This window comes from Cimex lectularius, unplaced genomic scaffold, assembly GCF_000648675.2.
Source record: "Cimex lectularius strain Harlan isolate CLEC.00 unplaced genomic scaffold, Clec_2.1 scaffold218, whole genome shotgun sequence".
In the NCBI taxonomy this organism is placed as follows: Eukaryota; Metazoa; Arthropoda; class Insecta; order Hemiptera; family Cimicidae; genus Cimex; species Cimex lectularius.
The window spans coordinates 174,986-191,316 of NW_019392822.1; the positions used below are offsets into that span (position 1 = coordinate 174,986).

General features: G+C 36.0%; 1 protein-coding gene across 1 annotated transcript in view; it reads right to left on the reverse strand.

Moving 5' to 3' along the window:
- Nucleotides 1–289: 289 nt before the first annotated feature.
- The window catches only part of LOC106672674 (golgin subfamily A member 2-like), a 31,109-nt gene continuing 15,067 nt past the window's right edge, over nucleotides 290–16,331 (reverse strand). Inside the window, exons 2-5 of the mRNA XM_014404282.2 lie at nucleotides 9,834–9,958; nucleotides 7,726–7,914; nucleotides 7,476–7,574; nucleotides 290–1,311 (exon numbers count right to left, since the gene is read on the reverse strand). Coding sequence (XP_014259768.1) covers nucleotides 1,210–1,311; nucleotides 7,476–7,574; nucleotides 7,726–7,914; nucleotides 9,834–9,958 — 515 coding nt within the window. The 3' untranslated portion in view covers nucleotides 290–1,209. The remainder of the gene's footprint in view (nucleotides 1,312–7,475; nucleotides 7,575–7,725; nucleotides 7,915–9,833; nucleotides 9,959–16,331) is intronic.

Sequence of the window (16,331 nt, forward strand, 5' to 3'; positions counted from 1 at the left end):
TATATATTTTTTCTATTAAATTTTTCCATTTGTGCCAACTATTTTTTTATACAAAACAATACTATGGTAAATTACACAAAACTTTTCGTTACCGTATAAAAGAAAAAAATGTTCCAAAAAAACTAGTCAATAAAGAAACTATAATGTTACTTGTCAAGGTAATAAGTACTCGTTAAAAAAATCTTGATGTATTAAATTTATAATATATAAGATTTTTATATATATTATTTTCTATTTAACATTCTACGTTCCAAGATATAATTTATATCATTACAAAAAAAGACTCATTTTTTGATAAGTAAAAATGTATGTAAATGTGCATTTTTCTTGATGTTAATAATGCAATCACAGAAGATCTGAAAAATGTATTCATATTGTCAAAATCATTGATTTGTATATTTTCTCATAAAAATAATTGACATTTTGCTGTTTCAGTCTTCCCAAGTTTAATTTTTAACTTATACATACTTATAACAGCAAGTGAAGTAAGCTAACTTTATTACATGAATAGGGATTTATTAAAAATCTAATTTTACAAGATCTTTTTTTATATAATTGAAATTATATTACAAATATATTGTTCGATTGTTTTGATTACACAGTATTAAAACATCAACGGTTTTTACAATTTGGAATTACCCCTTTTTAATTTCCTGCGTACAATAGACAAATAAAAGAGGGCAAATTTTGCAGGATTTTGTACAGGGCCTGGATGAAATTGTATTAATAAAATATAGATTTACCATTTACGATTATACCAAAACTTATAAAATTTTCTTTTACAAACTTTTAAATTTGTAACGTTTTATATTTTTTAAACTGTAATGGTGTACATCATGTTATTAACTATCGTGATTGGAGAAAATACAAGAAAAGCTCTAAACTTAATAAATACGACTACATTTGTTATCACAATTTGCTGATGGTTCTTTTCCTAGACGGAAGAGGAATGTTTTACATTATCAAAAACTTGGACAACATTCACCTTCTTAAACTACATTTTATTAAATCAAAATATTTACGTATTTACAAATTATGCTGACCTTATGACCGTACTAGATCTACTCACATACTTTGGCTCACTTTCAAAACTAGAAATCGATAAATTTAATTATGTTGTGATTTTCTTAAATATTAAACCTTATTATTTACATCAATTTTAAATATTTACAAAATTTGAATGGAAATCGTGCCACTATCCGTTTTATGCTACTGAATGGGCGTTGTAGGTGCTGTGAAAGTATCTTGTCTTCGATGTAATGTCAAACTACTTCTCATTTCCTTCACTTTACTTTCAATTGATGCCTTATGCTAAAAAATAAAATAAAAAGTCAATTATAATAACGCATCAGATTTATTTATTCACGTGCCAAGTTCTTAAAGCCAAAAAATCAACTTCAGTCCAACGCATATTTAAATTAAGGAGATTGAAAATTAGGCCATTTTTTAAACAATAATTTTTTATTTGTACATATAAAAATACATATTATAAATATGTACGTGTGTGTGTTTTTTTTACCCAGTCGCAACACACACTATGGCCAGTATTGCACACGGAGGATACATGCTAAGAGAAACCAGCCAATATGAAGAATTAAGGAGCCAGGAGGTTGAGGCCATCATTGTTTATGTAATGGGAAGGGTTCTCAAGACAGGAAATAGAGTAAAGCCGGGAACACACTTACCCGAAGCAACGCCATGAGACGCTACCCGATGCTACCCGACGCAAATCCAAAGTCCATTTTTCCATAAGAATGTATTACCCCCGTGCACATCTGCCCGATGCCACGCTACGCTACCCTACTCTACGCTCTGCGAAACTGTCCAGATTTTCGTCGGGTAGCATCTAGTACAGTCGAAGACAAAAGAACCGGACACTCATATTTTTATTCAAACTGCATGTATTATTGCCGTTATATTAATTACAACATACTTATTTTAATATAAACCAAATTAACTGAGATCAAAAATTCATTAGTTATTATTTTAAAAATTAATTTTAATGGTTTGATAGAAAATTGATCAAAACACCGGAATACCATTTTTTGATTTTTGATGTAATTAATTTAACTAACAATTTATTACACGGTTTTGCTCATAAAATTTAATTAACAATTAATTTCATGGTTTTGCTCATAAAGTTACACTTTTTGTCGAGTAGCGTCAGAACAGGACAATCATATTTTTTGTAGTTTTTTCCAACTATGTATATGTAATTTGTCGTTATATTAATTACAACATTCTTATTTTAATATCAACCAAATTAAACGAGATCAAAAATTCATGAGGTTTTCTAAATTTTATTTAACTATGATGGTTAGAAATGTGTGGTGATTAGTGACCGTTAATCAATATTTGTTTAGAAATGTAAACAATGTTTGTAAATCCCAGGCCCTGAAGATGATCTCAATAAAGATCGAAACGTTGGCACGATAAAGAAAATGTTTTTCTGAAACCTACATCACACCAGACCGCATCTCACGATTTCTAAACAAATATGATGGTTAGGTTTTTATTTAATTAGTTAAAATTGATCAAAACACATGAATAACTTTCCTTAAAACAATTAAATTTAACTAACAATTTATTATATGGTTGTGCACATAAAATTTAACTAAAATTTATTACATTTACAATTACATTATTTTGCACAAAAGAGTGCATTAAGAACGATAGAGACGTTGCGATTGTGATACTGATATTTGATACACGGTGTGTGACTGTATGTGGCGTGCGCTTGACGTCGCATAGATGTGCACACCTACCAAAACGTGGCAAGGCGTCGCATAGCGTGGCATCAGGTCAGTGTGTTCCCGGCTTTAAGATAACTAATGAATTTTTGATCTCAGTTAATTTGGTTTATATTAAAATAAGTATGTTGTAATTAATAAAACGGCAATAATACATGCAGTTTGAATAAAAATATGAGTGTCCGGTTCTTTTGTCTTCGACTGTACTCGCTGCTACCTGACGAAAATCTGGACAGTGGGGATCGCAGAGCATAGAGTAGGGTAGCGTAGCGTGGCATCGGGCAGATGTGCACGGGGGTAATACATTCTTATGGAAAAATGGACTTTGGATTTGCGTCGGGTAGCATCGGGTAGCGTCGCATAGCGTTGCATCGGGTAAGTGTGTTCCCGGCTTTAAGAGTTTGTCCTTTTTAAATGGCCCGGCTGAATTTCTCTTCAACCAATGACTCTGCCAAAAAAAAAAAAAAAAATTAGCCTTGTACCTACTTTTACCTTATTTTGGAGAAAAATTAAACAGGGCACCTAAGGCCTAGTTCAACTTCAAAATTTCAAGTACGGTCCTATACATTGTGACACATCATTTTAAAGGATTTTGTACACTGAAAAAAAGTGCTGCAATCGGAATTTAAATTGGTCAAAAAATGACAAAGTTATAACAGATGATTATTTTACTCTCTCCTTTCTCCGAAATGTTGGAAGGGTTTTAGATTTTTGAAAAAATAAAACTAGAGATTTCAATTTTAAGTCGCTCCCAACTCGTCCAGGGAATCTGATTATGGCAGGCGTTCCTTGCACAAATGTCAATTTGGGAGGCTGAAGAAAATGTTCTTCCATAAATCCAATGGACTCATGAATCCAAGTTCACCTCTAATGGCATACTAACCCGTTGGAATCTTTAAACGTGAGGGAAATCCAAAAATTTCGTACTCTGTTATCATCAGGTGGTTCATAGTATCAACGTTTGGTGTGTACTTCTCGGAAATAAATTAAACAAATTAATTGCTCAGTGCCTCAATTTTTTGAGGTAGGTTTTACCAAAGGTATTAGATGACGTTCCTCTGCAACAACGACAAAGACTGATTCTCCTGCTTGGTGGATTCTTTGCAGGTGAGAGGTTATTTGAATCGTCATTTCCGTGAAAGGTGGATAAGACTTCTTGGCTAGATCTGTTGGCCTTCTCGGTCACCTGATTCAACACCACTTGGCTTTTCTGTGCGGCCATTTAAAAAACAGTGTCTACACCAAACATAACCCAGAAACTCAGTTGAAGAACTGCGGCAGAGGATAGAAAATGCTTGTCAATTCATCTCCCCTGACTCCGGTCCCTCTGAGCACAAGTGAAGATTGGTTAAAAAGAGGAAATCTTTGCATCTTTATGCAAGGCAGGCAGTTCGAACATGAATGTGATTAATAAAAAGTAAATCAAATAACGGTTTTTTTCAAACTTTTTGCCATGAGTTTGTCATTTTTTGACCTATTTATATTCCGATTGCACTTGTTTTCAGCCTGCAAAGTCCTTTAAAATAATGCGTTAGGATGTATAAGGTCGTAACTGGACTAAAAAATATTAAACACGTAGTTTTTGTTTTTTTGATAGCGTCATTGGTTCAAGAGAATTTCAGCCGGGCCATTTAAAAAGGACATCCTGTATATCCGGCATGTCTCAATGTGTCCCACTTAAATGACGGGTGCGATTACGTGGTTCCATGTAGAAAGCGTGTAGGAATGCCCCGCAATATGAGGACTGTGCTTGGGGATGGCAGTAAATTTTTCGGTCCCCTGTTTCTTTGTGCATATTGAGAATGTATTTATTAGCGTGAATGTGATATTAGAATTGGATTAATTGTACAATAAATGAATAGTGGATGGCATGTAAATAGAAAAGATTGTATTTAAGAATGAGTGGGTTTGGTTTTAGGAACTGATTACGTTGGGGGCTGAAATTGACCTCGCTATTGGCAGCCCTTGGAATCCAACCTCGGCGGCTGGACAACACCGAGATCTGCCTCCTGACTGCCGACACCTTGGTTGGGTGAAATATATATATATATTGGGTTGTCCGGAAAATAATGCAGGATTTTAAGTTTTCATTAAAAAAAATCTATATAAAATATTCTGTTTACGTTTACAGGATTACTCATTTGTATGAATGTCAACACTTATTAATCCTCTTCCANTATATAAAGTGGAAGGTTTATGGGCCGACAAACAGCTGAGGTCATCGCCGGCCCTCCGCGTGCATTCTTTCTTTTTCCTGTCTTTCTCGCGTATTTTGTATAGAACTGCAGCCATTTGAACATATCGATCTGGTTACTGACTCTCTGCTCTCTGCTTTTACTTGTATATTACGTCGTTATTTTAAAAAGCTAGCCCCTTTTAGTACCTCAGGTTGTCAATTTAAGAATAGATACTCAACATAGAATACATAAGATATATATCGCCACAAACATAGAAGTATGGTCACATTCACTCCCCCAGAGTACTCGATATTCCTCGGGGCGGGGTTGAATCCACTCCATTCTTGCTAATAACTTACTTTTACTCTCCAGACGTCACACACTCACCCCAGAGTACTCGATATTCCTCGGGGCGGGGTAAATAACCCCTTCCTTTCATGCATAAATTACATTCATTCCAATAGAGTAAAATATAAACAACATACAATACTAACGTAAAAGTCTGGTCACATTCACTCCCCCAGAGTACTCGATGTTCAGCGGGGCGGCGTAAATAACCCCTTCCTTTCACGCTTATAAATCACATTCATCCTAATATATTAACATAAACATCACACAAACACGGCACACACACTTCAGACACAACACAAGCACAGCTCAAACACACATAAACTATATACATTTGAAAACCCCTATAGCCCTGAGGTACCGGTACAGCGATTTGTGCCCGCTGCCGTGCCCCAAGATTACGCACAGGTCCGATGATATTCCAAAATATTGCCTATAAACGTCGAGCCTTCTACAATTGAAAAGGTGCTCGACTGTTACTCTATCCTTGCATAATGGGCACCTATGCGGTCGCTTTCCTGCTAGAAGGTGCCCGTGCGTAATTCTTGTATGACCTATGCGTAGTCTTGTCAGTATGACCTTTTCTCTTTTTGACCCATTTTCTGTGAACCAGGGACCGACGTCTTTCTTAACCTGCCATAGGTTGGCAGGGTTATTTCTATTTTTCCGAGCCCAGCGGTTTTTCCATTCTTCTTTTATCGTATTTGAAATTAATAACTTGAGGTCCGCTGGGCGTATTGGTTGGGAAGCGTCGTGAGGTCCTCTGGCTGCTTCTTTGGCCGCCCTGTCTGCTGCTTCGTTCCCGGCTATCCCTATGTGGCCGGGAACCCACACTAATACGACCTTCTTCCCAACTGTGTCGATCCCTTTTAATTGTTGTTTTATTTTGTTTACTAATGGGTCCACGGAGCTTCTTCTCCTGAGATTCTGGACCGAACTGATCGAGTCGGTATATACTACAAATGATTCGTGACGCTGACTTTTTACTATGCTCAGTGCGAGGGATTTAGTTCATTTAGTTCCGCCGTGTACACACGGAGTGACAATTTTTTTGTTTCTCCCTCCGTATACACGGCATACCCCACGCCCTCTGCCGTTTTTGACCCGTCTGTGAAGACGGGTCTGGCATCTCTATATTCGTTTTTCAGGGCTTCAAAAATTCCTTTATATACATAGTGGGGTGTCTCGTTCTTTTTTAATGTTGCTAAATCCCACCGTACGATAAAGTCAGGGAGTAATCAGGGGGGTGTTTCAGGTAGTTTTTCTGCCTCCACTTGGTTCAAGTCTACTCCCCGCGCCGCTTGTATAAATCATTTATCAGTTGTTCAAGTCTTATATTACGTTTTTGCCTCTTAAGTCTTGTTTGGAGATGGCAGTCAGCTGTCTACATAGTCCTAATTATCCAGACTTAAGTGGCTGTCTTTTGTTTACGAACAGTAGAGAACAAGTAAATGTACACTGTTTACGTTTTTTCTTAGTCTTTTCCTCGTTTTTCTCCATCAGCCATTGTTAACCTCTAGGTGTCTTTGGATGTTGGAGATTGCTTAGGGTCAGAAGACAGAATTGCAGTATGATCTGCATGGGAGGTAATGATTGTGTTGGGATGTCAAAGCCTACAAAAGGTACTCCCTTATAGGACAACGGCTTGTGTTGATCCGATATCTGATATCACCTCACTTAGCAGCGGTCAGTTACATATGATTCCAGGATAAGGTTGTAAGGAGTAGGAAGCGTTTTAGTTTATAGATGCCAGACCATCTCAAAAGCCTGGGTTACAATCTAATTTAATTTAATTTTTGATTGACGAAATCAATTCTGAAGCCATGCTGGATAGTAGATGGGGCAGATGACGAAAAGGTGAGAAGGAATGATTTCATGTGAATCTAGGATGGGTATTAAACATTTTAAAAAGAGTCTTTTGGGGCTATTTGATATCTGTGGAAAACTGCTGATGAGTCTGTAGGAAGATGGTAGGGCGTTTTGTGAGCGTTAATGGAGAATGTGTGGAAAATTAGACACTTCCAAGTTGCAGTATACTTTTGTTAAACTGGGACCTTTTTTTAGCTTATCCAAACTGGTTGTTTATACTATATATTCAGCAAAATACAGCTGTAGCAAGTCGAAAAAATATAGGGTATTCGACTGCTCCCTTGTGGGACGCAGGGTTGTATTGATTTCAAACATTTATAAAATATTTTACCTCCAGTTCTGTTTGTAATCTTGCTTTCATATCATTCACATTTTGCTCCAAATGCTTAATTTCACCTTGCAGTCTTTTAGCCATTATGGTGTAGTTACCCTGAAATTTTTACATATGTTTAAGAACTTCAATTATTGCGCTTTTATAGTAAAATTAATGAAAATATAATTGGCATTCATTCCTGTCACTCGAAAAAATAGTTTTTGTAATTATTTGAATGAAGACCTTACAAAAATATAAGGTAGCTCACCACTCGAGACGGTGGTGGTTTGTTTCCTTTCGAATTCAGCACATCCGGTTGTTGAATTTTATGTAAAGTGTCCTTACTCCCTGCTATATGATCCTGCTTGATTTGCATTTCAATATTGTCTTTTTCAGCGGTTAGAAAATCAATTTCTTTCTGTTCTTCTTGCTTCATTTTTGCCCACATTTGATTTATCTGTAAATGGAAATAATTCTAAACATTTCTAACACACGTACTTTTTGATTTTTATAAATGAATGTAAAAACATCAAGAATTTTTGAAAAATGGTCCTGTCGATAACATTACTTTTTCACGTAAAAACTATGTAATTCGCATCCAATTTTTCAAAAATCCTGGTACGTAGGAAGTAAAGTATTGGACCTAGTATCCCCCCTTGAGGCACTCCAACAATGGAACACGTAAGACTACCGGACTCCTAGATACCAAATGATTAATGTAGCAGTGGCATAAGTGTTTAAAAAAGCTCTATGAAAGGCTATGGAATATGATGCAATTGTTTGTTTAATGTTCAAATTTATATGTACGGATTTCATTTGATCCATCTTACTTTTCCAGTTTCTTGTCCTCTGATTTAACTTGTACAATAGCAAGTATTTTGGAAGAATGGCCCTGTCGATATCACCCCTGTTTCATATGCAAAATTTTGCGCAACCAATTTTTGGAAAATCACTGGTATATAGTAAATAAAGTATTGGGCCTCTCTTGAGGCACTCCCAGAATGGAACCCATAACCCTCTACTGAACTGCTAGATCTGAATGATTAATTCATTAATTATGTAAAAATTGAATAAAATATGTTAAAAGGATTGTTCGCAAATCTAATTTTACAGTAACTACTTCGCCTGTTACTTATCCAAAAATATTCATACACGGGCAAACTATCATCTTGTGGTTTGGTGAACTAAGAAATTACAGCTAAGGGCGTTTCAGATCCTCAGAACTCTTCAGAGATTGGCATTTCTGAAGATCACTGGGGCAAGAAGAACAACCCCCACGGCTGTCCTGGGAGTTCTTATAAGTCTACCACCACTACACATCTTTATCCAGGGAGAGGCCAAGGCCAGAATTCATAGGCTAATGCAGGGACAGGTTTCAATAGCCTAATCAGATAACAAGGAGCAACTATTCGAAGGGAGCTTCAGCTAGGCAGAACTTTCGGAATGCCTACTGATGCAATGACCCTTAATTTCAGTTTTGACAAAAAATTTCTAATGAAAATACCTTGTAGAGCGGACTGGGAGAAAGGGATCTCAGTTAATGCCGACCATATCTGATTTACAAATGGCTCCCAAACCGAATATGACTCAGCAGCTGGCATTAACGGAAATAAACCAAGGACTAGAATTCATATAAGCTATTGAACTCTGTGCCAGGGAGATAAAAGGCTGGGGGATTATCAATGGAAGAATAGCGATCTTCTCGGAGCCAGGTGGCACTGAAGGAATTGCCGCATCGACCGTAAAGTCAAGAGTCGTTTGGGACTGCATTAAAGCCCTGTCAGACATTGGAGAAAATAACAAAATTACCCTTGTCTGGGTGCCAGGCCAACGAAGGGGCTGATAAATTGGCCAAGGAAAGTTCAATAACGACACCTATTGGCGCTGAACCCGCTCAATACGAATTTAGTAAAGACAGAGACATGCGAAAATGTTTATCAAGAACATCGCAGAAACTAAAGGCAGAATTAATAAATCTAGGACGTGCTAGGACTAGAATAAAAGTAGGATTGCTAACTGGACATTGCAGACTCCGAAGGCATATGTATAGATTTGGGGTGGCAGAAACAAACCTGTGCAGATATTGCCAAGAAGAAGAAACGGTTGAACACGTCGTCTGTTGTGGCTGAGATTCCTAATCAAAAGCTTTGGTGTCTGGTTAAAAAAAAGAAGAAGAAAAGAGGAGATGCATAATAGACATTACTTCTGATCAGGTGGACAGGTCGTAAAGATGCCGGGTCCTATGTAATCTAATCTAAACTATCATCTTACGTACTCAATTATATTTAAGCTAGTTAGGTTTATATTCCAAATAATGAAAAATCGTTTTGTTTGAACAATATTTTTATCCAAGTCAAATTTAATTACAAATTTTACCTGTATTTTCTGTCTTCTTACTTTTTGTTTTAAATCTGCAACATGCAGCAACAGTTGCCTGTGCCGTTCGACTTCGTTGCTTCTGTCTTGTAACACTCGAGAAATTTCTGCCAGCAAATCCAGCTCTGAAATTTTAAAAGTTCAAAGGATAAAAACAGTTTTTTATAAAAAAAAAAAAAAGAAAAAAAAAGCCCACTAATCTAACAAATAAAAAATAAATGCAAAATATTATTTGGCGAACTGATATAGTGGAATGTTTGTAAAGTATTGTTGAAATATATAAGACAAGTCAAATGGTACGTCATTAACGTTTTTGTGATTTCTCACTGATATTTACCACGCTAGCGGTTCTGGATTCGAATCCCAGCATAGCTCATGTTTTTTAATTGAGAGAGTATAAAAAACGTACTGCAAAGTAGTTTTGAACTTAGTCGCGACACCCTAACGTATATTTAAACGGTAAGTTTTCCGGTGTGACAGTCTATACAACTTTATCCCTGTCTTGCTTTTGTGCATTATCGACACAGTTTTTTCTGAATATGCCTATTTTTAGTCTTGCAGTGACAAATCGTATAACAACTTGTTGAATTCCTCTATGCCTGTCAAAACTTGACAAAAAATACGGAGTAGAAAAAATCAACAATTGATACCGACTGCTTCTAGTGCACGAATCGTGTTAATCGACTTTTCAATAATTCTTTGGAATTTATTCTTCCATTGGATTCCAAAGTTAACATTAATTTCTATTTTCTTAGTAGTACATACTTCATAATTGTCAAATTGTGGTTATACGCTTTCAAAATATATTAAAAAAACACAAATACAAAAAAAAACAACAGAACCTGTTTAATTTATCTTATTTACAACGTGGATATTTTCTGAGATATTTGAAACTGCTGAGAGTTTGACGTCACAATAATGTCATACGCTTGCTGAGACAGAGGAGAGCTTCACGCTACGATGGCGTCATCTGCAGTAAAAATCATGTTCAAGCGTAGCAATGTAGTTTTGAGATTGCATGTTTCTGAGAGCGAACTTTCAATAAATGGCCTACTGTTTTCGAATTAGTTGAAAGCATAACTCTAAACAAATCCTTCCCCCAATTTAAAATATATGCCAATATTACAGTCTGCATTTGGCTTTTATTGTGTTGAAATCACTTTTTTTTAAAACTTTTTTAAAACAACGGCGCAATTTAGCATTGAAGAGAAAGTCAGCATGCATGGCTGTTGAGTGCTATAAGATGGAAGTGAAGCTGCAAGTTTATGTTAAAATATTCCCGCAACTGAGAATATCCAGAAAGAAAAATATAGAAATATTTTTAAGACTTTTGTAAGAATAGTACAAAAGTAAGAACGAAATTGATAACCTCATTCTTTCTATACACTTCGAGCCTTTGATATGAACCTTCAACTACGCCTTTCTACAGTCCAAATTCTTTACGAAAAAGAAAGAAACATGTCGGGATATACAAGTGTACAATTCGGAGAATCTTAAAAAAATAAAAATTTTAGGAGTTACGACCTTTGATTATGACAAAAGGATTACTTTTCTCGCATATTTTTACAACAAACCATGTGGAATGACAAGTTCAAAACCACAAATAAAGCCGGGAACACACTTACCTTATGCAATGCTTTGCGACGCTACCCGATGCTACCCGACGCCTTGTCACGTTTTGGTAGGGTGTGCGTGTATCACAAATCAGTATCACAATCGCAACGCCTCTTTTGTTCTTAATGGAATATTTTGAGCAAAACCATGTAATAAATATTGTTCGTTAAATTTAATGGTTTTAATTAAAATTATCCCGGTGTTCTGATAAATTTTCTGCCTAACCATCATAATTAAATCATTTTTATAAAAACTCAAGAATTTTTGATCTCGTTTAATTTGTTTTATATTAAAATAAGAATGTTGTAATTAATACAACGGCAATAAAATAGTTTGAATAAAAATATGAGTGTCCGGTTCTTTTGTCTTCGACTGTACTCGATGCAACCCGACGAAAATCTGGACAGTGGGGATCGCAGAACATCGAGTAGAGTATCGTTGCATAGCATCGGACAGATATGCACGGGGGTAATACAATCTTGTGGAAAATTGGACTTTGTTTTTGCGTCGGGAAGCATTGGGTAGCGTTGCATGGCGTTGCATTGGGTAAGTGTTCCCGTCTTAACTAGTATATGAACCGATTGATTTCCATACATGGGCGGAGGAAAATCCTACAATGAAATATGAAACCCACCACTAAACACTGTTACCGTACAATGTAACCGTACTGTACATTAATGATTATTTAAAAAGTTGAAGTCCACCTAGCAGACCCGGCTGCAGAGTGAGGTGCAGCGACGAGTTCTGGAAATCTGGCCAATGCAAGTCCCCCAAGGTAGTCTTCTTGGTCCCATCCTTCATATCATCTGTACTGCTGTCCTATCTGCATACCCGATACCATTATCACCACCTACGCGGGCGGTGCAGCACTTTTATCCTCTTACTCGAACCAAACTACCTCCAATATCTAAGAACATCCCAACAAAAAACCCGAACGTCGCCTTCATTGACGATGACCTCGAGACCTCCTAGCCTCTTAATCCCTCTCACTGAGTACCGCATTGGCTAGTTTCTCATTATCGAAGACTGGTGCAAAAAGTGGAGGACAAGGCTGTATGAAGAAAACTGCACTTTGTGTACATTCACATTGAAAAAACAGTCTTGTATATCAGCAACAAAAAGTTACCGATTTGCATACAGGTCAAATAATTAGGACTTTAAGTAGACAGCAAAATGATGTGGAATCTCCACACAAGATTCCACAACAACATAACACAAGACTTAAACAACTACCAAGACTAGACCCGACTTCCGTCTGACTGCTAACACAAAACTAAACTTATTTAAGACTTTACTGCGACCACGTTGAATATACGGATTGGAACCATTGGGTTCTGCCAAGCCATCCAACAACCAGCGCATCCAATCCTTCAAATCAAAGGTCCTCAAACAAGTCGTCAAAGCTCCTTTCTACGTCACTAACCTCACTATCTACAACGGCCTCAACATTCCTTTTGTCAACTGATCCGTTCCAGATTCCCAAAGTTTCACACCAACCTCTCGATCCATCTTAATCTCGGGAATCTCGAGCCCTCTCTACACATGCACACCCCGAGAACCCGAACGTCGCCTTCATTGACGATGACCTCGAGACCTCCTAGCCTCTTAATCCCTCTCACTGAGTACCGCATTGGCTAGTTTCTCATGGCATGTGTCCTCCGGGTAGAGCGCTGACATTAGAAGTGACCGTGTGAAAAAACGTACTGTGATCACATTTGCATTGATAATAATATGTACTAAGATTACAAGCTACATATACATTTTTTTAATGAACAGAATTTGGTGTTGCCACTACCGTGTAAACTACCTTGTCCTTCAATTTCTTCATTGGACGTTTCCTGAAAGATAGATAGAAAGCCGAGTCCGATTGTTTGTCCAGCTTGAATATGACACCTGTGGACTACTTCTTGTAAGTTTATTTGAAAAATCAAGTGTATCCTACTGTAGCCACATTCCGCGGGCATCCGTCCAAGAAAGGAGAGAGAATTTCAAACCAGAGTCGATCGCCTCAGCCATCGCCCGGTGGATTGCAAGAGAAAAGCTTTGTTTTTAAAGTGGTGCTCAGTTTAATAATTTCTTATGAGAAAGAGGTGAGCAATCAATGTAAAAAATATGAAAAAATCTAGTTTGATCGTAAAAGAAAAATATGGGGTACTATTTGATATAAAAGAGTAGGGTATGATTTCGGTAATACCCTGTAAAAAATATAGATTTGATTATGTATTTGTTTTCTACGCTATAAATTAACGTGTGTTACAATTTAAATTTTTGTTTTAGATATTCTTTATTCTGAGATAAAGGGGTGTAACATGTTTCAGACACCCTGTATATGATGGGCTAAGAATGCGCCCTTGTTGTACGCCGGTCTCTGTGAACGCATTGCCGCATACTTTGAAGCAACAATCTGTTATAGGATTTTAGGATTAGGTAATGATTGGTGGGTAAGAAATGCGAAAAAAATACCAATACAGAATCGATTAATTAAGAAGGTTTGTAAGGAGTAGTTATGTCATGAAAAAAATTCATCTGAAAGATCGCGTGCCTCGTAAATGTTCTTGATTTTACTTCACCAACGAAATGTCGGATTTGATTTGTCCTGTCTAAAAGGTTTTAAAATTAAATCTTATATATTGTTTGATATATTCGGTATTGTTTGAGAGAATAATGGAAGTCAAAACCATAATAAACATTAGGAAAAACAAGAAAACTCTTGGTGCCGATAAAATAAATAATAAATGCTTAGAAGCCTATCTACAAATGCCTTTTTATTTAAATTACATTATAATGATTTCGAAGCCTTGGATGCTTTCCAGAAATTTCGAAAAAAATTTAAATAATAATGTTCGAGTTATTTCACTTTTCACAACCATATCCCATAGTCCCTCATGTCTCATAAGATCCCACTGTTAATTTTAAGTTAATCCTACTGTCAATTTGGTTACACCAGTGGATAGACCGTTGAAAACTCTATTTTTTATTTATTTTAACTTTAACCAAACAGAATGCAAAATTACATAGCAGATAACGTTGAACATAAGAAAAAAAACGAAAAAAAATTAAATGAAATGAACAAAATGTCTTGTTCAAGCTAGGTTTCCTGATAGTTTTTCCACTTTAAGCTTGTTAATGTTGCTTTTTTTTAATAAAGAATGTAATAAAATAAACAAATGAGTCTCTTCGGTATAAAATTGATCGTGGAGAAAAAACTTTACAAAATTAAAATAACTCTTCAAAATCCACCTTCTTGAAGAATGCAAGCGTAACGTATTCCGCTAAGGTGTATTGGAATGGAAGTGTTATGTAGAAGTGCCATAGAACCCATACTCACATACTCTGCTCCAATAAGGAGCTCCGGCTTAGATTACAGGTCAAATCTGCCCAAAGTTAAACGTGTTCAACGTGGCGTTTAGAATAATCAAAGGATATGGAACGCACTCCTTCGAGGCATCGTGCATGATAGCAGATTTGACACCTATCCATCTAAAAATACAAGAATATCCTCAGAGGTTCAACAAAATCCTTAATGGCGGAACAAATAGAGGAAGCTGGTTACGCTGCGGAGTGGGAAAACAATGTTCCTCCGGAGAAATGGATTCACCTAACCAGCTGATTTTCCGGAACTCTTGGAAGATTCCGCGCCAGAGGAACGCTTTACCATTTATACGGACGGAGGCAGGAAAGAGGGACAGGTTGGTTGCGCCGATGTAAACTACTTACGAGTTAAAAATACTAATTAGCCGATGATTGTTCTAATAATACTGCATAATATTCATGACTGTTCAACGATCTATTATTAAAAAAGTGAGAATTGTAACTGACAGCCGGGTAGCCCTACGTACGCTAAAAACAGGAAAATATGATCAGGGCTTGCAGAAGAAACAAGTAAGCGGGGAACACACTTACCCGATGCAACGCTATGCGAAGCCTTGTCACGTTTTGCTAGGGTGTGCACAACTATGCGACGTCAAGCGCACGCCACGTACAGTCACACAGCGTGTATCACAAATCACAATCACAATCGCAACGCCTCTTTTGTTCTTAATGCACTATTTTAAGCAATAAATAATGTAATAAATTGTTAGTTAAATTTTATGAGCACAACCATCTAATAAATTGTTTGTTAAACTTAATTGTTTTCAATAACGTATTCCGGTATTTTTATCAATTTTCTGCCTAACCATCATAATTGAACAATTTTTTAAAAACACATGAATTTTTGAACTCGTTTTGAACGACAAAATTACATATACATAGTTTGAAATAAACTACAAAAATATGAGTGTCCTGGTCTGACACTACCATAAAACCATAAAATAAATTGTTGGTTAAATGTTATGAGCAAAACCGTGTAATAAATTGTTAATTAAATTTATTATATCAAAAAATGGTATTTCGGTGTTTTGATCAATTATCTACCAAACCATTAAAATGATTTTTTTCCAATAAAAACTAATGAATGTTTGATTTCGGTGAATTTGGTGTATATTAAAATAAGCATGTTATAATTAATATAACGACAATAATACATGTAGTTTAAATACAAATATGAGTGTTCTGTTCTAACGCTACTCGACAAAAATAGTGTAATTTTATGAGCAAAACCATGAAATTAATTGTTAATTAAATTTTATGAGCAAAACCGTGTAATAAATTGTTCGTTAAATTAATTATATCAAAAAATGGTATTCCGGTGTTTTGATCAATTTTCTATCAAACCATTAAAATTAATTTTTAAAATAATAACTAATGAATTTTTGATCTCAGTTAATTTGGTTTATATTAAAATAAGAATGTTGTAATTAATATAACGGCAATAATACATGCAGTTTGAATAAAAATATGAGTGTCCGGTTCTTTTGTCTTCGACTGTACTTGATGCAACCC